At 39.3% G+C, this 21,654-nt stretch overlaps 1 protein-coding gene across 2 annotated transcripts in view; it reads left to right on the top strand.

Annotated features, from left to right (window-relative positions):
- The window catches only part of llgl2 (LLGL scribble cell polarity complex component 2), a 110,487-nt gene that overhangs the window by 16,767 nt on the left and 72,066 nt on the right, over nt 1–21,654 (top strand). The window contains exons 2-7 of one of the 2 annotated variants that reach the window (XM_088001104.1): nt 11,850–11,928; nt 12,862–12,981; nt 14,813–14,910; nt 16,021–16,102; nt 16,178–16,293; nt 16,442–16,600. In XM_088001104.1, the coding sequence (XP_087857230.1) occupies nt 12,907–12,981; nt 14,813–14,910; nt 16,021–16,102; nt 16,178–16,293; nt 16,442–16,600 (530 nt within the window). In that variant the 5' untranslated portion in view covers nt 11,850–11,928; nt 12,862–12,906. The remainder of the gene's footprint in view (nt 1–11,849; nt 11,929–12,861; nt 12,982–14,812; nt 14,911–16,020; nt 16,103–16,177; nt 16,294–16,441; nt 16,601–21,654) is intronic. The other variant, XM_088001103.1, reaches the window with a different exon arrangement.

Raw genomic sequence — 21,654 nt, forward strand, 5'->3', positions numbered from 1 at the left:
TGCTCAAGCACGATGAGTTCCTGAAGCTGAATGGATCTTACTTCTTCAGCATCAGACCAGGCAAAAAAGTTGGAGACCCGACTGTGCATGACTTGCGGGGTCTTCAGTTTAGCAGTGACGGCAAGGTCCATTTCAAGCTGTCCTTTACAGAAGATTCTGTGTGGGAAGAACTGCCACAAAGAGTGCAGGTGCCAAATGGGCCAATGGCATGGATAAGTTTGTTTCCATGTGCTCTGCCAATCAAAGAGAGAAAGTTCCAGGACCTCCAGTCAATGAAACCCATCATGCCTGTCGAGTGTCATCACTTCTTTGACAATTTGCCACACTAATAGGCATCAGACAAAAACCCAGCAAAGAAGAGCTGGAAGGAGAAGTGGAAAAAATGCACATGCCTCCTCAGCATTATGTTTTGTTAGTTTGTGCTGTAAAATTGCCTAGGTCACAAAGGCATGTTCAAAAATTTGCCTAAGTCATTTAATTCTGTCATGTTCCATGTTTGACTGACCTTGCTGTTTGTATGTCAAAAGACATCTGTTGTTACAACTTTTTTGATTAAAATTGTTCGTAAATATCATTTATTCAACAAATGGTTCAGTTTTTTGTGTTTCCTGAAAAATTGCAAAAAATGACTTAGGCAATTATTTTAAGAAGGTGACGATATGACAAACCCAAGTTCACCAACAATCGTATTGTTTTTAGCAGTCGCCTCAGTCTGCCATCCAGTTCAAGGATGAGATCAGTATCGAGTCTGATAATGATGTCAGATCAGCCCATCTCAAGGAGGTTTGGAATGTGTTGACAGACTTAAGCAAAGAGAGGGTGGGGCGTCTATTGTGCACATCCTTTTATGCATCCAGCCATGCATTGTAGCTAATTACACTGGTACTGGTGCCTATCTCTTGGGGTCATTGAGCGAGAGGCAGAGTGCACTTTATGTAGATTGCCAGTCCATCACAAGGCAACATAGAGACAATTCAAACATACAAGGATGCCATCATACCAAAGCACAGCTTATCAGGGCCCAATTACTCTAGTAGTCATGTTTGTGAACAGTGGGAGGAACCCATGGAGAACCCATGTATCCACAGGGAGAACATGCAGGAAGAACTCAGGCTGGGATTTAAATGGGGACCTTCCTGTCTCATTTCAGCAGTTCATCCATGCTTGTATGTCTTAGTGATTAAATATATACTGGTTTCAATGATTAGCTTTCATAGAAAAATGTAGAATTAATATTAGTGGGCATACTTTTAATTACACTGCTATTCATTTTTCCACTCAATATTTCCAACAATACTTGCATTTTGTATTGTAAGGAAGTCATCACTATGATGGTTCCAAAAGTTTGTTCATCTTTAGGAAAATCCTCATTTCATTTTACTGCACCCAATGATTGGAACACTTTGCAATAACAATATCAAAGGTAACACTAATTTCAACATAAGCCTTTATCAACTCAGTTAAAACTATAGCATTACTTTTAAAAACTTATTTGTATTACAGTAGTCAGTATTGATATGGTTGTTTTCTTATGTTTTATGATAATTGTTTTCTGCTATGTCTTCCTTCTTATATTTTAATGTTTCTCAGTAAGTTGTTGAAAAATTTTTATGAATTTGTTCTCAACTTACCTGATTAAATAAAAGTTGATGTTTTATTCAAGTTGTGTTTTTTGTCATGCATCCAACAGCTCTGTCTTGTAAATGTATAGGATATAGGATTATATTTTAAAAAAGAAGAAATTACCTGTGGAATGCTGCTTCTCAGTTTGCTCTAGTTTCACTGCCTTCAGTTACCACCGTGGCAAAGAAATTTCACCCAACAAAGAGCCCTTTACTACTTATGTTCTTTTGTCTGTAATTCCGCTTTTTTTTAAATTTATTTTTATTATTTTTTTTTTTTTTTATGTTTTATTTTTTTTACGTAATGCGACCTGTGTCTGATCTTTTCATGACAGTCTGAACAAGACGGGTTGGATTCTTTTCGAATGCGACCCAGGTCACTTGGGTATCCGATCCGATTCAAATGTGACCTAACGTCCAGGTTGCATTCATCCGACCTGAATGTCACTGATACTCGACAAATGTCACTACTGTGCATCCTGATACGCACAAGCGGAAAAATAAACAACCATGGCAAACTATAATGAGGATTAAGTTGCTAATATGCTGCTCCCGTTGGACAACAACTTCAAATGTGTAAGCAACACTCCACCATTAGCTGTATCCACCTTATTCCTGGGAGGCTTACTGGGCAATCCGATAATGGGTCTTACTTCCGGCGCCCACCAGAAGTAGCAGTATTTCATTGTAATTTCTAGTTTATTTTGCTAGTCTATATTAATGATAGAAGTTAAAGCTCTCTTTTCTGTTATAATACAATATTTAGTAAAACTTGTTTACGGACACACCGTTTGCTATCAGAGAGCTGCTCAGTACAGACGACCGTAAATGTGAGTTTAATTATGGGGAGCGACAGGAACAAGATCGTTAAGTTTTGTAACGGAATGACTCGTTTCTCAGCTCGGTTCTCTGGAGAACTGACGGTAATAAAGAGAAAAGAAGAGAAGCTAGTCAGAGATCTGAGCTACGTGCGGGTTTGTGCCGACAGTATAAAACACCAGAACTGCACAATATTAGCTTGGTGTGATGTGAATTTTATTTTTCGTTTGGATTTTAAAAATAATAAAGTTCATGATCTGAGTATTTATCTTTATGATTGGGCCAGGAAAACTTATTTATAAGACAAAATCAAAAATCTGGGATTATTTAGTCCAACACAACCAGAACCTCGAGGTTCTCCGTTGCTGAGTGTCGCTGCAAATCAGCGGAGAAGCCCCCCCAATCTTGGAAAAGTCTAGAATTGTCCCCCCAAAGAAATCATGAAAGAAACCCTTGTATTTAAACAATATCAATATAAAAAAGGCAATAGAAACAAAGAACGAAGTAAATCTGCCATTCATCTAAGAAAAAGAATAAATAATTATTTTTTAGGTTCCCACCCCCACCTATGTTAGAACAATGGTTCAGTCCAAAGTGAAGTAAGAGCAACAGCTGCGCAGTACAGTACAAGCTCCGTTAGAGCCGCTGAAGTGAGGAGTTAGCTGTAGCTGTGGCTCTGCAGCACTAACTAAAAACCCTCCAGTAAGTAAATACTTAGAGCAGGGGTCCCCAAACTACGTCCCGCGGGCCGGATCCGGCCCGCCTCCACATTTGGTCCCGCCCCCTGAACAATACCAGAGAGCATTCAGATTTATTTTTTTTTCATTCGGTTTATATGTGGATTTTTCTTCAACTACCACGGGACTCTTTAGCAGGAAGTGTGTCCTGTAAACTGTGGGTGTTTTGTTTTGCATGGCGCATTGCTGCCATCTGTTGGACTTTTAGGGAACTGCTTGACTTTTATGTTATTTAATCAGTACGGTTGTTTGCTAGCCGTAGAGCAGATGAACACACGTGTCTGTTATGAACCCCGCATTCCAGGTTGAATTCTTCAAAGCAATGCCTATAAGTAGCAACTTATACTTCAAAATGAGCCTTTATGTTAACATATGAGAAATCAATATATTAAAGTTACATTCCCTCAATGGAATGTATACTAGTTAGTCCCAGTGACCGTTTCACTTATGGTTTTTGCCCATGTGCTTTCTGGGTAACAATCAATCAAACCTAGCATCAGCATGGGGAAGAAAGTTGTGTTTTTTTTGTTTTGTTTTTTACTGTCATATCCCAACACATCAGGGCCAGTGATGTTTTATGCTCTGCCCTCCTCCTTTGGTTCTCCTCCACAGGTGAACCAGAGGAGAAGAACCACACATTTTCTCTACACTGTGTCAAATCTAGTATACATGATGGCATATATAAAGTTTGTTGAGGATTCTGTTATTGTGTCTTTTTGTGCATTAGTGGTCAGGTAGTTAAACTTGTGGAGGAGTGACAATATCTGGGTGCTACATTAGACTCTGTTGACAAATACTGTTTGAAAAAAAAACCCTCAATCTTTTGCATTGTTGGAAGTTAGAGAACTTTAACATGGATACCAGTTTTGAGAATGTTTAATAGTTTTATTGAATGCTACTGGCTGTAATAGAAATTAAAGCTCCGCGGAGCCTCAAGCGGCCCTCGCAGCCAAGCGCCGCGAAGGCCTGGCCACCGCGGATGTTCCAGCACCACCTCCCCCCAGCCATTGCCTCCCCTCAGCACCATGTCCCCCCCAGCCACCACCTCCCCCCAGCCACCGCTCACGCTCTCACGGAGCTGCCGAACCCGCCCTTAAGATAGTCATAGTCTCCTCACATTTTGGGAGGATTGTATTAGGACCTTGATGCCACATAAACTACAGTAATGTGTGGAGTGAGCATAAATAAAGAGACTTTGTTCCCTGAGACACAACAAGTTTTATTTTTTTTGTTTGTCTCAACTCTCCCTGGAGCTCTGCCATCTCTGCTGGCAGCTGCTTCCTCTTGAAGGAGATCCAGATGTTGTTCTGATGCTTCTCCCTATCATTCACCATCATGTCAGCCATGTTGCTCTTCTTCTGTTCCCTGGGAAAAGTAATCAGATAATATAGCTTATAGCACATAAATGTAGATAACACAGAGTTACTAATGTGGAAGTTACATACACATAAGGAATGATTTAAAACAGACATGTTACTATAGATATATATATATTTAATGTTTAAACACTATTTTTTACCATCCAGACTTACAGAATTATAAATAACTGGAATAGTTGTGTACAAAATGTAATTACTTGTATGTTTTAGACATATGCAGACTTACAGCCATGGGTAAAACAACACTATCGTTTTCTTCAGGTTTATTGCTCATTCTACATTTAATAAATCATAACAATTTGACTAGAGAACTGATATCTAGACATTTTACAATAGGATGTCATATAACATGTTTTATTATCTCACAATGTGGGAAACTCAGATGCAACAGCAAAATGAGAAACAAGCATGTAGATTCACGCAAAGATTAACAATGACGGTAAATTGCTGTACAATATTGAGTTATTTATAACTGTAATGTGGAACTGTCTTCCGAAAATGGGCATGTTATGTTTGAGCAATAAAAATAAGACTTTGTGTTTTAAATGTCTTCCATGACTGTATGTATGCAACTTTAAATGTAGTAAAAAACAGACAGATATATCTACAAACTACTCATCTGGCTGGGAGCAGCAGCGGCTTTAGCTACGTCTGAGTAGGTGTTTAGCGTGGTGCTGCCTCGGCTCCGAAGCGGCTAACGAGGCTTTCCATTCTCTCCAGTATGGTGACAAAAAAGACTCATTCTTCACGGCTCCATCGAGCTGCAGCTGACTATTGAAGTCCGAAGAAAAGAAAAAAACCCGGCATCTTTCAATTGTTGGCACAAAGCTTTTATGTTTAAGGATTTGGGAGAATGTATGTGTATCTGAACAGTTGGATTGATGCTTTATCTGGTAACATTAGCTGAATTGTCTTTTCAGCAGCCCTCCTTTGTGAAGCACGCAATATCTCATGTAGATCGGGTGATGTAGTGAGGAGATGAAGCTGTTTGATTAACCTAAGGGGCGCAGGAGAGTCAAGTAATAATATAATGCTATTGGGCTCTTTAGAGCTTCACCAGAGATGATCACATAAAGTCTGGTGCAAATCGGATGAAGCATGTTTGATTTAGAGATGATTGTAGACATTGTGAGCATTGCTACTCGCTATTTAGCCACGCCCACATGGTTCAGCCAGCAGCCAACATTCACAGAGAGCATCATAATGTCATTTTGTATCAGTTGGCACAGGATTTAACCAATTGGAATCATAGAGTAGAGTAAAAGTAAGGCATCCAACAGAAAAAAAAAACAGGTGACTTCCTGTTGAAGGGGGCCGTGGTTTAGGTGATGTCATCAATTGACCATGTAAATGTGATCAAGGCTGGTCTATAATGAGACATGGAAAGTCTGATTCAGCTCTGACCTGTCCTGGAGAAGTTATTGCATTCTAATGTTTCATGGCACAAAGCCAAAGTTTGACGCTTAGCCATGGCCACATGCTTTGATGTACGAGAATTCTTTTGATAACTTCTGACCTGTAATGTCTCACCTCTCTGCTGAGTGATTTTGAAGTCTGTATCTCAAAAACTGTATGAGTACTTAAATCAGATGTGACGTGTATGAAAAACAGGAAATGGCGGGTTTGATCCTAAATGGCTGACTTCCTGTTGGGTTTGGAGCATGGCTCCAAGAGACCTTTTTGTACATCCTGACAAGATACACATGTGTACCAAGTTTCATAATTCTAGGTTAAAAGCATGGCTTGGGGCTGATCATGTTTTTGGTGAGTAGTTTCATTTCACAAAGCCAAAGTTTGACGCTTAGCCACGCCAACATGCATTGATCTACGAGAATTCTTTTGATAACTTTTCACCTTTAATGTCTCTCCTCTCTGCTGAGTGAGTTTGAAGTCTGTATCTCAAAAGCTGTGGGAGGAGTTAAATCAGATGTGACATCTATGAAATAGAGGAAATTGCGGCTTTGATCCAAAATGGCCGACTTCCTGTTGGGTTTGGAGCATGGCTCCAAGAGACTTTTTTGTACATCCTGACAATATACACATCTGTACCAAGTTTCATAACTCTAGGTTAAAGCATGGCTTGGGGCTGATCATTTAAAATATGCTAGGGGGCGCTGTTGAGACATTAGGCCACGCCCACCAAATATTGCACTGGATTCCTGTCCGGGGTTGGACACAGCTAGCAAAAAACATAAAAACTTATATAAAGAACCTAGAGAAGCATAACCAGATGCATCATACCAGCAGATGAATACTAGTTAGGCTCATATTACTCACAAGAAGCATCATCACTTTTCCAACTTAGCCAGATTTAAAACATATTCCAAGGTAGAATTCTCAACCAGGTTTCTGATAGACCCATCAGCATTCATGCAATCACATTCATGTCTGACTAATTTCCAATAGCTCTAGCTATTCTGAAAAATCCCAAAAGGCTTTTTGAAATAAACATTACATACATCTCAGTCTTTCCATCCCTGGCCCCATTCAACCCACAACATGAAATAACCGCCTAAAATAGTTGAACATACGTACAAAGGACATGGAAAAGACCAGAAGACCAAATAAAATGACATTTTTACTTTCTTCTTTACTACTTGCAGTAGATTTCAGAAGGTTTATTAAATATATATGTAATTATCCATAAATTATTTTTCCTCCGAACACCCAATCTTTGAAAGTTGAGGAGCTGGTATGATCATATCTTATGCAAGATTTACATGTTGATGTTCCCACATGCTTCTTTCCCGTATTTGCTGCACAACATCCTTTGTTTACATTCAAAATAAACATGGAAGTTGCCAACAGAATTGTCATGATGGTGGTGAGATTCAGGTTTATCTGAATCATCCTATCTTTATTCATGATAGGATGATTTCCTGCTTAGGTGGAAGAGTAACCAAAAAGACTGTCAGATGATGAAATGTTTCAGTTTTTTAAAAATAAGATCCTCCTGTTATACCACGTGCTAAGACTGCAACCTGAGTGAACAAGCTCACTTTCAGTGAAGTAGGCCTTCACTTTGGTTGTTCAGTTTTTTCTATCCAAAAGCAAACCAGCATCATAAAGCTATACGTAAACATTTAGTTTGACTTAAACACCTCCACACACGGCCAACACTTCACATAGTCAAATTACCTTGAATCCTTTTTATTAGGGTGGCACAATATTAGAAAATCTCGCTATGGCAATAATATTGGTAAATATTGTGATGACAATAATAGTAGTTGCGCATCAATGTGCCCGTTTTCTTTCTTCTTGTTCGCATGTGTGCTTCCGCCACTTTGTAACCTTTTGTTATTTGTGTCCGGTGTGAGCATCTGCTGCCGAGAGACTCCAGCTGGCTAAATCAAGTACAAGGTCTGTAATGTCCTCATGGGATAATTAGGCCCAAGCAGCTAAGCGCTGCGAAGGCCTATTATTTTTCAAATGTTTTATTTTTCTTCCCCCCAAATGAATTGCCTTTTTGAAGGCTTTATCATATGTGAAAACTCACCAAACTTGGTGGACACATCAAGTCTGTTACAAATTTACTTATTTTAAGGTCTTCGAAGAAATGGCTCAACGGCACCCCCTAGCAATTTTCAAAAGACCCTTTCCTATTCACTTAGTTCATCGTAGAGACATGAAATTTGGTACACTGGTAGAGCTCCCCAAGATGCTCAGAATTTACAATTAATGTCATAGTGCAAGTATGACAGGAAGTCGGCCATTTTGGATTGAAGTTGCAAATTTGAGCCCATTTTGGTCGTTTACAGCCTTCGTATTTGATCGAACTTGTCCTAGGGATTTTGATGGATCGGCTTCAAACTTGGTCAGTTGGTTCATAAGGCATGCCCGATTCAAAGTTATCAAAACGGTGAGTTTTCGTGTATGCTGAAGGGGTGATACCAGGGGTCAAAGTTCACCGACTCACCAAGAAATATAAAACTTTTATATCTCCTACACAAAAAGTCAGAGAGACACCAAACTTTCAGTCATTGATCATCTTCGAGTGCTCTACAAGATGGTATAGTGAAATTTTGACATCTCGTAATGTTTTACTGTGAACGGTCGCTATCTGACCCCTTTGACCTAATCAACATGAAACTGTGTCCAGAGACAGAAGACATGTGGGTGTGTATCGGATTCCAACCCCATCTGGCTTAGATGTAGCAGGTGGGCGTGGCAGCGTGGCGTCTACTTAGCAGTCTACTTAGCAGTCTACTAAGACTGCTAAGTAGAGTCTTAGCAGTCTTAATGGACTGCTAAGACTCTTAGCAGTCTTAGCAGGATTGCTTAGTCCTTCTCTTAGGACTAAGCAGTCCTAAGAAGAGGTGCTTCCCTATTAGAAGAGCCAGTCCAGTCTTGGAGTAGAGGAATTACTTATTTCCTGATCTGTCTATTGGGGTGGACTGGAATTTTCCAAGAAAGTATTTTAAATGCTTAAACACTGGTGTTAACCGCTTCTCTACTGGACCTGGTCTATACTGGAGTCGGTGTTCTCACTATCAGTGCTACCCCGTCATATTTTCCTATCGTAGCACGGATAGATGGCCAAGTCTGTCAGTGCTACCCATCCAAAACTGCTACGTCATTATTTACAAACCAAAAACTATAGCGGGTTGTGTTAATGTTAAATACATTGGATAACATTATTTGAGTGACGGGACTGAAGTGGAACCTTAGGAGCATAGCATTTGAACAATTTATATACACAACCAAACCACAAGAATATCACTTCATTGGATTATGCAGTAATCCTTTTAATAGAATATCCTACATTTTAAAAAAATTGTTAAATACTGTGAGGCGTTTGTAAGAATAAAACAGTGTCAGACAGGAGAAACGGGTTATTGAAATTAAATTAAACACAGACGGCTACAAATACAGATCATGTAATTATTTTTTGTGCATTAATACGTTATATGACAGACTTTATCAAATGCAGCGCAGCCACAAGGTGTCCACCGAACTGCACAGGTCACTGTGCACCTGAAATGACAGGATATGCTTAATATACACTAATATTACACCGCTATTACACAGCTTCAATCTCAAATTACATCACTACCAACATGCTCTATTTAGCACAGTTTAATAAAAAGAGTCTTATTAAACTAAAATATTTTAAAGTATAGGGACAGGGTTATAAAGTCGGGTATAAATAAAATAAATTAAATAAAGCTTTCCTTAATCTTCAACAAAATAAAACAAAACATTTAATGAAACAAAACTTCCACAGGTGGGGATGTATTGATTGCTGAGTAGGTAGTATGTGACATAGCATCAATGTGCACATGCTCATTACCACAAGGTATGACGGATTCATGGGTACCATAGAAAGTTAGAACACCGGTCTAAACTGGACCATGCGTTTATCTTCAGTCACATCAATTACTCCAACAGCATCTGCACAGGTCTGCCTAACAAATCGGACAGCTGCAGCTGATCCAGAACACTGCTGCTCACGTTCTGACTTGTTAGATATCCTGCTGTAAACGCTGTGTTTACTAGCCTGCAGCATACCACACATCTTCATCAGCGTATCATATGATTATAATGATCCTAAAGACATTAGCTTGCACGAATGATGTGATATTGTAAAACTGCCTTCCTCCACTATAAGTCCTTCTCTAAACTCAATACAACAGATGGAGGATCAGACATTTAACTTGAGACGTTTTAATGTCTCATCACATCTGATAATGTGGCTGATAAACCAGCTCTAGTGTAGACAATAACAATCAGTCAAATTTTATTTGTGTAGCACATTTTGGCAACAAGGCATTTCAAAGTGCTTTACATCATAAAAATACCAAGTCATGTAACGTAGAATGAACAATTGAAACATTACATTAAGTCAAGTGAAGTGCCATCGTTAAATTCTTAAATCGATCATGCTTCAAAGGCAACTCCAAACAGGTGGGTTTTTAGTCTAGATTTAAAGGCACTCTGTGTTTCAGCAACTTTGCAGTTTTCTGGAAGTTTGTTCTAGATTTGTTGTGCATAGAAGCTGAATGCTGCTTCTCTTCGTTTGGTTCTGGTTCTGAGGCTGTAGACCAGAACCAGAAGACCTGAGAGGTCTGGAAAGTTGATACAACATCAGCAGATATTTAACATACTGTGGCTCTAAGCTGTTCAGTGATTTGTAAATTAACAGCAGTATTTTAAAGTCTATTCTCCAGCTACAGGGAGCCAGTTGAAGGACTTTAGAACTGGTATGATGTGCTCTATCTTCCTAATTTTAGTTGGTTATAAATTGAGTTTTTGGGTTCACATGGCAGCATGGCTGCGTGTGCAGCACATTGGCCTTCTGAAGTTTGACTCAACAGAATATATAGCAGAAAGTTAAGATCAAAGGAGCTCATGTTCTCCAGAACAAGTCTGTTTTTACTGGGTTTGCCTTAAAATGAGGAAATCAAAGTGGAACATTACATTACGAATGTTACATTAATTAACAGGAAGTATCCTGTTAATTAATATCAATGTCATTAAAATATCTATAAAAATCAGTATCATTACATTAACAGGAATGTTAACATTTTCATTAGTTGTTTTTGTTCATAAGCCCTCCTCCAGGTCCTGATGCATGGTTCTTTTTCACTGGACACACAAATACTTGAAACCAAATGAGTAGCACGATTTTCTATTTGGCTTACGGAGGGAGAGGTGGTGTACTCTACTAGGGTTGAGTTGGTAGGTGTACTAGATGGTGTACTAGCAATGTTCGGTGGAGAAACATCTTCAGTGTTTCTTCAGTCTTCATCTTCAGCAGTGGTTCCCAAACTTTTTCTCCTGCCGCACCCCCTCCAGTGGTTTCCAAACTATTTCTGTGAAAAACGGTGAAAAGTTCTTTGAGTTTTGCTGGTTTGCTGCCATGATTCTAACACACCTGCGTATCTCTGCACAGCAGCAGCAGGTCTCCTTCACTGCCGCACAGGTGTAAACCCAGCGTTGTAGCGCTTATGTTGCGTTTAAAGGCGGCTCGGAAAAACAGGTTACGGCATGTTAACAACAGATTAAACAGTTTTAACTGCTGATAAAAGTGACAGAGGACACAGATATGGGAAGTGCGGAAGCCCCTACTGTATCAAATTGACAGAGGAATAACAGAGCTGGCCATTCTAAGGTAAAAACCCAGCGCATACAACGATCATGTTTTTTTTTTTTGTTTTGTTTTGTTTTTTTTCCCCATCCACGCCCCACAGTTTGGGAGCCTCTGCACTACAGCAAGTTGAGCTGATGTTTATTGGTGCAACTCTGACTTGTTTCCACTTTAAGCATTCAAATCAGTATTTCTATTGTGACAGGAACCATACGCAACAAATGGAGTGTGTCCAGTCTTCTGTGTGTTGACCTTTGACCTCTGAGTGAAGGATCTGGCTGCAGGTAGCATTCTCACCTTAGTCTACCAGTTTATCCTTTTGTTGTCCTTGGATTCTTGGATTTTGTTTTCTCACATTTGGCCTGGCCAATACTTTCCTGTGCATCTCTGCTTAAATAAAACCTTGTTTCCAGCAAGTCTGAGGTTTGACACGTTCACTTGGATTGTCTCAGGTTGATTTTTTTAACTGGGCTAATCAGCAAACAGAAGGAGAAGTAGTGACCAATGACATAAATTATCTGTTCTGTTTTAGAATTGTTTTCTGGCTGTAATATTAGCAGTGACAGCAGAGGAAGCAGCTGTTCACTGCGTGTTGGTCACGCTTCCAAATATTGAATTAAAATTCAGAGGTGCCACATTTGGATTAGCACTTCTCTCTTCACAGTGGAGGATGGTTGTTTACAGCATGGTCAATTTTCAGTAAGCTTCTTGGTGTCAAGCTGGTACATCACGTCACAGACAAATGTTAGGTAAAAGTTAAAACTTGGAACACAGTCCACGCCTCTCAAGAGCCGAGGGCCCAGACTCTGTGGACTAAGCAAAGCATAAAACACGGGTCTGGTTTTTTCCAGGCTCACTCTGACTTCTTTCCCTAACCCTAAAATCCAAACTACGTGAACTAGAAACATATTTGGACAGGTTTTCATGTCAAACGCAAGATGATGTCATTTATGGATGAAATGATTAATTTGGTTAATAATCATGTATTGATTATTAGAATAATTAACTAATTTAGTAACAGTAATTTGGTATACAGACTCAAACGCTGAAAGATCATATTCAGAGAACTAACTAAGCCAAAGCTTTACATAAAAAAATAAATAAATAAAAAATTGTCTGTAAATCTATTCTACCCAGAACTCAAGTGACCGTTTTAGCTTCACATACATGTATACATATGTAAACATCTTTGTTTTTTTCCATTTCATTCCTCATAGAGTTCATCTTTGGTGCTGCAAGCTCCAGGCTGCTGCTGAGGCACCATGAAAAGGTTCAGGCGACATGGAACAGAGTCCCAGCGGGATCGCCTCAAACAGGAGCTCTTCCAGTTCACCAAGGCAAGTTCACTCTTTTCACCACTGATCTCATTACCAGTGGTGGAGGTGAAGGTCATATAACCATATTTTTCAGAGGGTTAACTTGCATGTGTTGATGAGTTGAAATGAAGAGTACATGTTCAAAGAACAGATGATATGATAGCTTTCCAGATGTGGAAAGTCTTAATTCAGTTCCTCAATGCATCAAATTCAGTTCCTTAATGCATCAGCTCATTAAGTTTGCATGTGTGAGAATTAGGGCTGAAACGATTCCTCGAATGATTCGAGTACCTCGATTACTAAAATTCCTCGAGGAAAATTTACCTGCCTCGAAGCTTCGTTAATTTATGTTTTATTAGTTAGCGCACCGTGTTCCGACCGGGACTTCATTTGCGTTGCGCGGAGCTCTCACTTCCGCCTCTGAGTTGTTGACAAAAGCTAAGTCTCAGCGGCATAAAGTCCAATCTTCAAGATTGGCCCGTGGGGATTTTATTGATTGATGATAATGCCCGACTTTTTATCGTTTTTGGGGAACCAATAAGCATCCTTAAAATGACTGGGGGAATGCCTGGAGTACGGCAGCATTTCTCCTCCGGGGCTGCTGGTTGAAAGCGAACGGCGGGAAGAGCGCTGAGGTGAGCGGATAGACTGAACAGGGCGGGCGGCTGAGTAGCTGATGCTTACCGTGTAAATGTAGCTTTACCGACGAACCGCACAATAAATTTCATATCCCGGTCTGAAGAAACGGGTGGCGGAGCGCATCGTACATGGCTGGTAGATGAGTTTGAGTGTGACCAGTGAAGGTGTCGTAAATATCCGTATTGCTTCCCCCCGTGTTCGTCCCCCGGTCTAACGGTTCGTCAGTCCACTGGTCTATTTCCTCCCCTCCACCCATCTGACGTTCGTTCATTCGCCCTCTCCTCCCACTCCAGGCGGCATTTCCCGTATTTTCAAACCCAAAGCGTGACAGGTTAGGTGGCAAGGTGAGTTTAATTAATCTATTAAACTCACTGAAGATGAATACATAAACTAAAAGCTGGATTGTAGACATTTTTTATAAGCATATTTGTGAGCCTGCCTCTTTGTTATTAAATTCAATATAATTTCAGATTTTTCTATAACTTTTCTTCTGGTTAACTTAGAAAGTGAGCTATTATTGTTACAGGTTAGTTTTCTAAACTACAATAAAGCAACTGTTAGGGATGCTCAAATATGAAAAATTGGACTGATATTGATATCTGATAGTAACATCGGTATTATGCCAGATTTACCAATATTTCATTTTATAATTTTTTTATCCGATTACTCGATTAATCGTAAGAATAATCGATAGATTACTCGATTACTAAAATATTCGTTTACAACAACCCTAGTGAGAATATTCCAGGCATTACTAATGTCTAATCCCCTACTAACAGTAAGTGACTTTACAATGCAGTGAAAGTGTAACCTTCACTTTCACTGTTTTATGAGTGATGGAGTGAAAATGGTCACAAGAATCGATCTATCAAATAATTCCTGATTTTAGTCACGTTACCTCATAAGTTTTAGTTTTGTTACATTAGCCTTCCTATGCTAATGTAACAAAACTAAAACCCTCCAAATAACATGTGCAACCTTTCATTCAATACAGTACCAGACATGCACTGCGGGGCCATGGGGCCACTGGGCAGACAACTAAACTCCCATTAATGTTTTTATTCTATATATTTATATTGATACTTTTTATTATTACTTATTTATTTTAATATTATTGGAGACTTGCAACAAAATTTCATTCAATATGTACATTTAAATATACATTTGAGTAACAATAAACTAAGTCTGTCTGTCTGTTTGCTGTCCTGTGCAGACTGTGGAACATGGATTCCCCCATCAGCCCAGCGCTCTGGGATACAGTTCTTCTCTTCAACTCATGGCCATTGGAACTCGCTCTGGAGCCATCAAGCTGTATCCCTCTCAGAAACTCTGATGCTTCTTTAATGGGAAGGACATGGTGCTAAGACTGAACTATGTGTTGCAGCTCCGCTCACTGGCCCTCATTTATCAACATGTAGTGCAAACTTGCACACTAAAACGAATAAAGGACAATTTACATGAGCACAAGCTAGCTCAGTGGTAGAATGAGTTAACCATGTATAGAAGCTACAGGCCTAAGTGCAGTTGTTCCTGGTGCAATTTCTGGCCAAGTGGCATTTTCTGCTCGTCTTTCCCTCTTCTTTCTGCCCTTCTGCCTGTCCACATACTAGTAAAGAAAGGCTACTTGAGCCATAGAACCTTAAAGCAAAACTTAGAAATGTCTGATTTATCAAACCACATGTACACTGGCCAGTAACTGCTTACAGACCAACAGTTGCAGTAAATATAAGGTCAGATCTGTATTTACTTATTGCCTCAGTGGCTTTGCCCACAGAATTTGCAAAATGAATGAACAAAAGATGATAAAAATAGAGATTTCTGAGACATCAAACTGACAGTGCCACATGATTAATGGATGTTAAAATACAAATAAAAGATAAAACTGTAACTTGCAATAGATCTGCAACTTGTGCTTTTTATATCTTATTATACATGTTCGACCAAGAAAAAAAAAAAGAAATTTATTAGAAATTTTATCCAGCTTGTGGACAGTTTGAGATCCCTCAGACAGATAAGTGCATTACAGTATAAGACATCAAATTACTCCAACACTGATCCAGAATTAACTCCAAATAATCATTTCAGACACTTCCTTTGACATTTTTTCAGCTGATCCAAGACCACTCAACTGCCTGAGTAACTCCATGCAGTAACCTGTGTGCAAAATGTATACTTCTCAGATATTCCGTCGAAAAGATATGCTGACAAAGAAACCAGCTTGAAGAGCACTTCCTTTAAGCTTGTGTACAAAAGCTAGGCTTAGTCACAGCTTCCTAAAAATATTTCCTATACTGTATTAGATTTTCTTACCTTTTGTAATCGGTCAAAAATAACTCCAAATTAATGCATTTCTAAGTCCCATGAATAAAACTTATTGAGTGCATATCTTGTAAATTCAGACTGTCCTTAACTGGAGTGCAGGTACGGCGCTCCTGGAGTGGAGTTCATGGGTCTCCATGATGAAAATGCTGCTGTCACACAGGTGTTCTTCATGCCTCATCAGGTACAGTAAGGAAAAATGACAGGCAGAGCTCACAGCAGTCACACACTACCTCCAACCTTTGTTGTGTTGGTACAGGTGGAGCTGGTGACTCTGCTGGATGACAACAGTCTGCACATGTGGACTTTACAAAGCCACAAAGGACTTTCAGAGCTGCTTGAGATAGGCCGTTTCCTGCTGACCGGACCACCTGGGTACACAGACATACTGACGCAAACCAGCTCTTCACTCTTACTCCATCCCATCCTGAGCTGCTGGAGCAGCGATCAACGTTGCTCCCTTTCAGAGGGATGGAGCTGAAGGCTGACCTTCTTGTAACTTTCTTGTTTGTGTGTATGCCAGGGCCCCCCCCAGTGTGACCAGAGTGACTGCAGTGCTGACTCACTCCTCAGGAGAGCTGCTATTGTTGGGAACAGAAGGTGGACATGTGTTCATTGTAGAAGTCCCAGGATTCAGAGAGTTGGAAGAGATGAACATCAGCCTTGACCAAATTACCAGCTGGTGAGGAATCTCTCATTTATGTCGTCTTGAGCAACTAAAGTCCCTTATACTCTGCAGGGCCGGACACTGGGCCAGCCATGTTTCAATCCCGGCTTTTGCGTTTTTTGCATTAGCACTTCCAACCTGTCCCATCTGGCTCGCTGGAACCCTCAGAGCTGTGCTTCCAATCAAGGCTGAAGTCAGCTGTTTATTGGTGCATTGGCTGCAAGGGTGAGACTGTAAAGAGTCATCAACCAGATTTTTTAGAGGTCCGTTTAGACTTTCACAGTGTCTGCTATTTTCACTAAAGGGGTCAATGAATTCCTTTTATGATCCATTTTTACCCTTTAGTTTTTAAATAATGTTGTGACATATTTAATAGCATTTATTTTAATTTGGTTAAATAATATTAAACAAGCTGAACGAAAAATATTGAGTCATCACACATCAAGCAGATAAATACATGCAACTTTTTCTCAGCAGTGGGAAAAAAAAGCATACACCGACTATGGTCCCAATAACTGTTTATAAATACCATATTTTCCAGACTATATAGAGCCACCTCACTATAAGCTGCACCCACAAAGTTAAAAAAAAAACAACTGGAAATGTACATATATAAGCCGCACCGGGCGCAGCACAAGTCTGTGTCCTTAATAAATTTGCTATTAAGGACGCAGCCCTGCATCTCCAGTGCTGACCCATGGATTCGTTCACCCTGAGCTTACGTGCAGCGGCTATTGATCTGTAATGCCAGATCGATAGCCTACAACTTAAAAGCGGCATCATATGAACATCTTCGTGTTGTTTCCATGATGAGGGGGAATGAATTTGAAAACATTTCTCCGTTGTGCCTGCTTCTAGCATAGCGGTTCTCAACATGGGCGGCAGGGGGCGCTGGCGGAAATTTCTACAAAAGGGGGGCGCTGGGATTTCTTTGGGGGGCGTTTGGTCGAAGGTCAACTTTACACCTTATATGCACAACAATACCAGTTTAGACTTTGAGCAACTTGCTAAAACTGTATTGTGTAACATTAAAACATGCTTGGCTGCAACAGTATCGATGGCAGCTCTTCTTCTATTCAGTGTTTGTTAGCTTCTTGGCGCAGCTCCGTTCTCCTGCTACTAGTAGCTTCACCACATCAGTTCAGCGTTACACTGGCTGATGACGTTGCTGTGATTCACTTTGTCTGGTATTTCTGTGCATATGTTTCGGCAGTTCTGTGATCATGTCAAAGCAGCAACTTATATTAAAAACTGTTTTATTTCCGTTTGAAAGCTGCCCGCTTCCATGGAAGGACAACAGAAAATCGCTCTTATAAACATGTAATTACTAAAATCACGATACCCTCACTGTGTATCCCTCTGAAAAATTAACCCATTTAAATCCCTCCATGGGTGATACCACGATAGAGAGCGTTCATTTTGTAATTTTGTAGCGTTAACACCAGTGCTGTAAGTGGTCCGGTATGAAGCGGGTGTGATAGAACGGTACCACAGTACTTTTAACTTTCAATAATCAGAATACCGAAATTGTTTCCGTTGTTTTAAAAGGTGTTACAAATAACATAAGGTAGCCGTTGTTGTTGTTGTTAATTTTATTGCCGAGTGCTTTTACACGGACATGCCGGTTAAACTGTAAATAACGTAAAAAAGATAAACAAAATGTCAATATTTAGCATTGCAATATTCAATAAAACACAAACTTAAACATAGATCTAGGAGCTTGGCTTGACTCGACTAGCCGGTTATAAAGCAAAGTTTACTCTTAGAACACTTCGTAATATAATAGACGTCAGCATTCATATATCACAGTGCAGCAAACAGCTAGCATTTGGCTAATTAGCTCTAGCAAATTCACGAAGCGCACGCTTAGAACAGATAACAAATACTTATCTCATACAGCTTTACAGCATTAATATAACTTACCACGTTGGGCAACACTCATAAACATTAGTAAGATGTGATTTTATGGCAGGTTCGGCCTTTTAGTTTAAGCTAACGGCAGCATAAGTACACTACTGGTCCGCCGTTCGTTTTCTTCTTCTACACATTAATTCATGTACCAACACAAAACAACTATAGAGCCCCCTAGTGGAATTGGAGGAGTGAATCCAACTTATGTCAGTCTGCCTTTTCCCCATCTATACGTTTCCCGAACGCTGCGCACCATAGGGGGTTAATAAAAAAAAACAAAAAACGACGCCCACATCTCGCAACACTGAAACAGGAGAAGCGGGACATAAAACGGAGTGACGAACTAGATGTGAATTATGGCATAAAAACAGAGAATCCGACGCTGAACAGTGAAAAATTTACACATGATGTGAAACATGACGATTAGGCGGCGCAGCAGGTGATGAGTGAAGATTACTGGTGGTGAGCGTCAATAAACGATAAAATAAATCTAGCAACAGGAAATAAACTAAAGTGGACATAGCAATAAACCAAGAGAGGATAATACTAATCAAAGGAAACTAAATGAAATGAATGAAGAACAAAATGCAAGAATAAACTAAGAAACTAAAGCAAATACAGAGGAATAACCTGGTATGGCAAGACCTTTTGATCAAAACTTAATACAGAGGACTGTATGGCAAGAATAAACAGACACTATTTCTAGATAAAAGGTAAAATAATATTGCTTAAGTGCCATGGGTTTGTTGAGACCACATCTAAAACTTAGAATAAATATATCTTACAAACCATAACAGTAAATAACTTATCACTTATTTATGTTTTTAATTAGATTTGATACATTTATTTCTTCAATATTATTTTTCATGTCAGTGTTAATGTCATGAGGCTGATGACTCCATGACACTTTCAATTTGACTCATTAGGATTTGATTAAGAACCAGATTTGTTCTTTGTAATTTCTGTCCAGTAAAACTATTAATCTATAAATCAGTAGACAGATCTATATAAAGATATAATCCATGTTTCTGTTTCATATTTGTATGGCATTAAAAGGACCTGGAACTTTTGTTTTTCCACTGAAAGCTCTGATTTGCACAATAAATGCCATGTGGGTGAAATTTTATGGATGATATTCTGATGTCCCATTCTTCTGAAGGCAGCACAGAGCTGCACCACCAGAAACTCACAGAAACACTGAAGAGAAGAAGAGTTCTGATTAATGTAGTTACAGTTCTATCCATGTTTTAATGTTGCAGAGCTCAGTCGTTTTGCAAATAGATCAAAGTTTAAACTGGCATTGTTGTATATATTTTATCTGGTCATTTTGTGGAATATTTACCAACTAGAAAATGGCACAGAACAAGAATATTTTTTCCACTCTGATTGGCTGCTGTTAAGCCTACCGATTTTAAGTTGAATGTCCATTCATTGCATTTTTTGTAGACACCTGTGAAAATAATTTCTATTCCCATGGCTTTTTTGTTCTCTGGGAAATTATTTTTGATGTTAAATGATAAATACAGAAACAAGCATAAGAATCAAAACACCTACAATAGTGATAGTAATATTAATAATAAAACTAGAAAATTCCTGCAGAAATTTTAAGGGGCCTGTCAAAGTGTGCCCATCACTTCAGTCCCAGCATTTTAGATTTGTCCTGATAAATAGATCCATGCTGGTCTAACATACATATTATAAAGTATTGTCAAGGATATCATAGGTATATACATGAACTGAGTCAACATTAAAATGTAATCCCAGATCAGTGAAATTCAGTCCGAGACCGACGAATATAAGCTTCGCACATTTTGTTCTCACTCATGGTTCCAAATTAAAAAAAAACGTGATGAAAGTTGGTAATTCTTTATTTCTAAAAATAAATTCAATTTTCATACTAAGGATTTTAATTTACACTCAAAAATTCAGACAAGTAATTTTATGTAAGCAAAACATGAAAAGTCGCAGGAAATATGTATTCTTCCCACAATGCATTGTGAGATCTGATTCAGCGCTGTTAGAATACTCACTGCTTCTGCCTAGGACCCGTTGCTATGGTAATTAATTATCTGCACCTGGGCTGGCTCTCTCTGTTAGACACGATGCTGGTTTCTATACTTGTGAGACACCTAGCGTCGGTCTCAGGGCCCTGACAAAAAACCATAAGCCCTAGGAAAATTTTGAAAACATTTTACGGGAGCAGGCATGTGTATCTATGTCATGACCAACTTTGAGATCAATAAGCCGCTATTTGTGCCTGTGAGGGGGAGTTAAAAAGAGTTTTGGAGTCAGACCTCCACTGTGCTGTGTGTGTGTTTCAGAGAGAAATCTTAGTGATTCTGTGAGACACTCAGCCTAAACTTTTGTCGTTTTTCTCAATTTATGTCGTCATTTTATCTCAGAATCCCACTAAAAGTAATAGCTCCAATGCCGGGATCGAGCCGCACGTTTTGATACCACTTTTGTGGGGTTTCTCGCAGCGGTACAAGCCGCATTAACGGTAATGGAAGAAGATGTTATAACTAGAAAATTCCACAGAAATTTTAAGGGGCCTGCCAAGTGTGCCCTCCGCTTTAACCCCAGCGTTTCAAATTAGCCGTGAAAAAAAATAAAAGCATGTCTGACATACTTATCCCACCACTAGAACACAGTAACCGTAAATATTGTCAGGTGTATTATGACAATATGAGCCACCATTGGGAAGCAGGATATAAACCGCAAGTCAGTGAAATTCAATCTGAGACCGACGACTATAAGCTTCGCACATGTGGTTCTTACTCATGGTCCAAAATAAAAAACATGAAGAAAGTTGTTAATAGTTAATTTCTAAAAACTATTTCAATTTTCATAGTAAAGATTTTAATTTACACTCAAAAATTCAGACAAGTAATAATTTTATGTAAGCAAAACATGAATAGTCACACGAAATATGTATTCTTCCCACAATGCATTGTGAGATCTGATTCAGCGCTGTGGGAATACTCACTGCCTCTGTCTGCGGCCCGTTGCTATGGTAATTAATTATCTGCACCTGGGCTGGCACTGTCTTTCAGACAGGCTGGTTTCTATACTTGTGAGACACTTAACGTCGGTCTACAGGACCCTGACAAAAAACTATAAGCCCTAGGAAAATTTTGAAAACATTTTACAGGAGCAGG

Source organism: Poecilia mexicana, unplaced genomic scaffold (assembly GCF_051168715.1).
Source record: "Poecilia mexicana isolate PSO_F unplaced genomic scaffold, ASM5116871v1 scaffold_19, whole genome shotgun sequence".
In the NCBI taxonomy this organism is placed as follows: domain Eukaryota; kingdom Metazoa; phylum Chordata; class Actinopteri; order Cyprinodontiformes; family Poeciliidae; genus Poecilia; species Poecilia mexicana.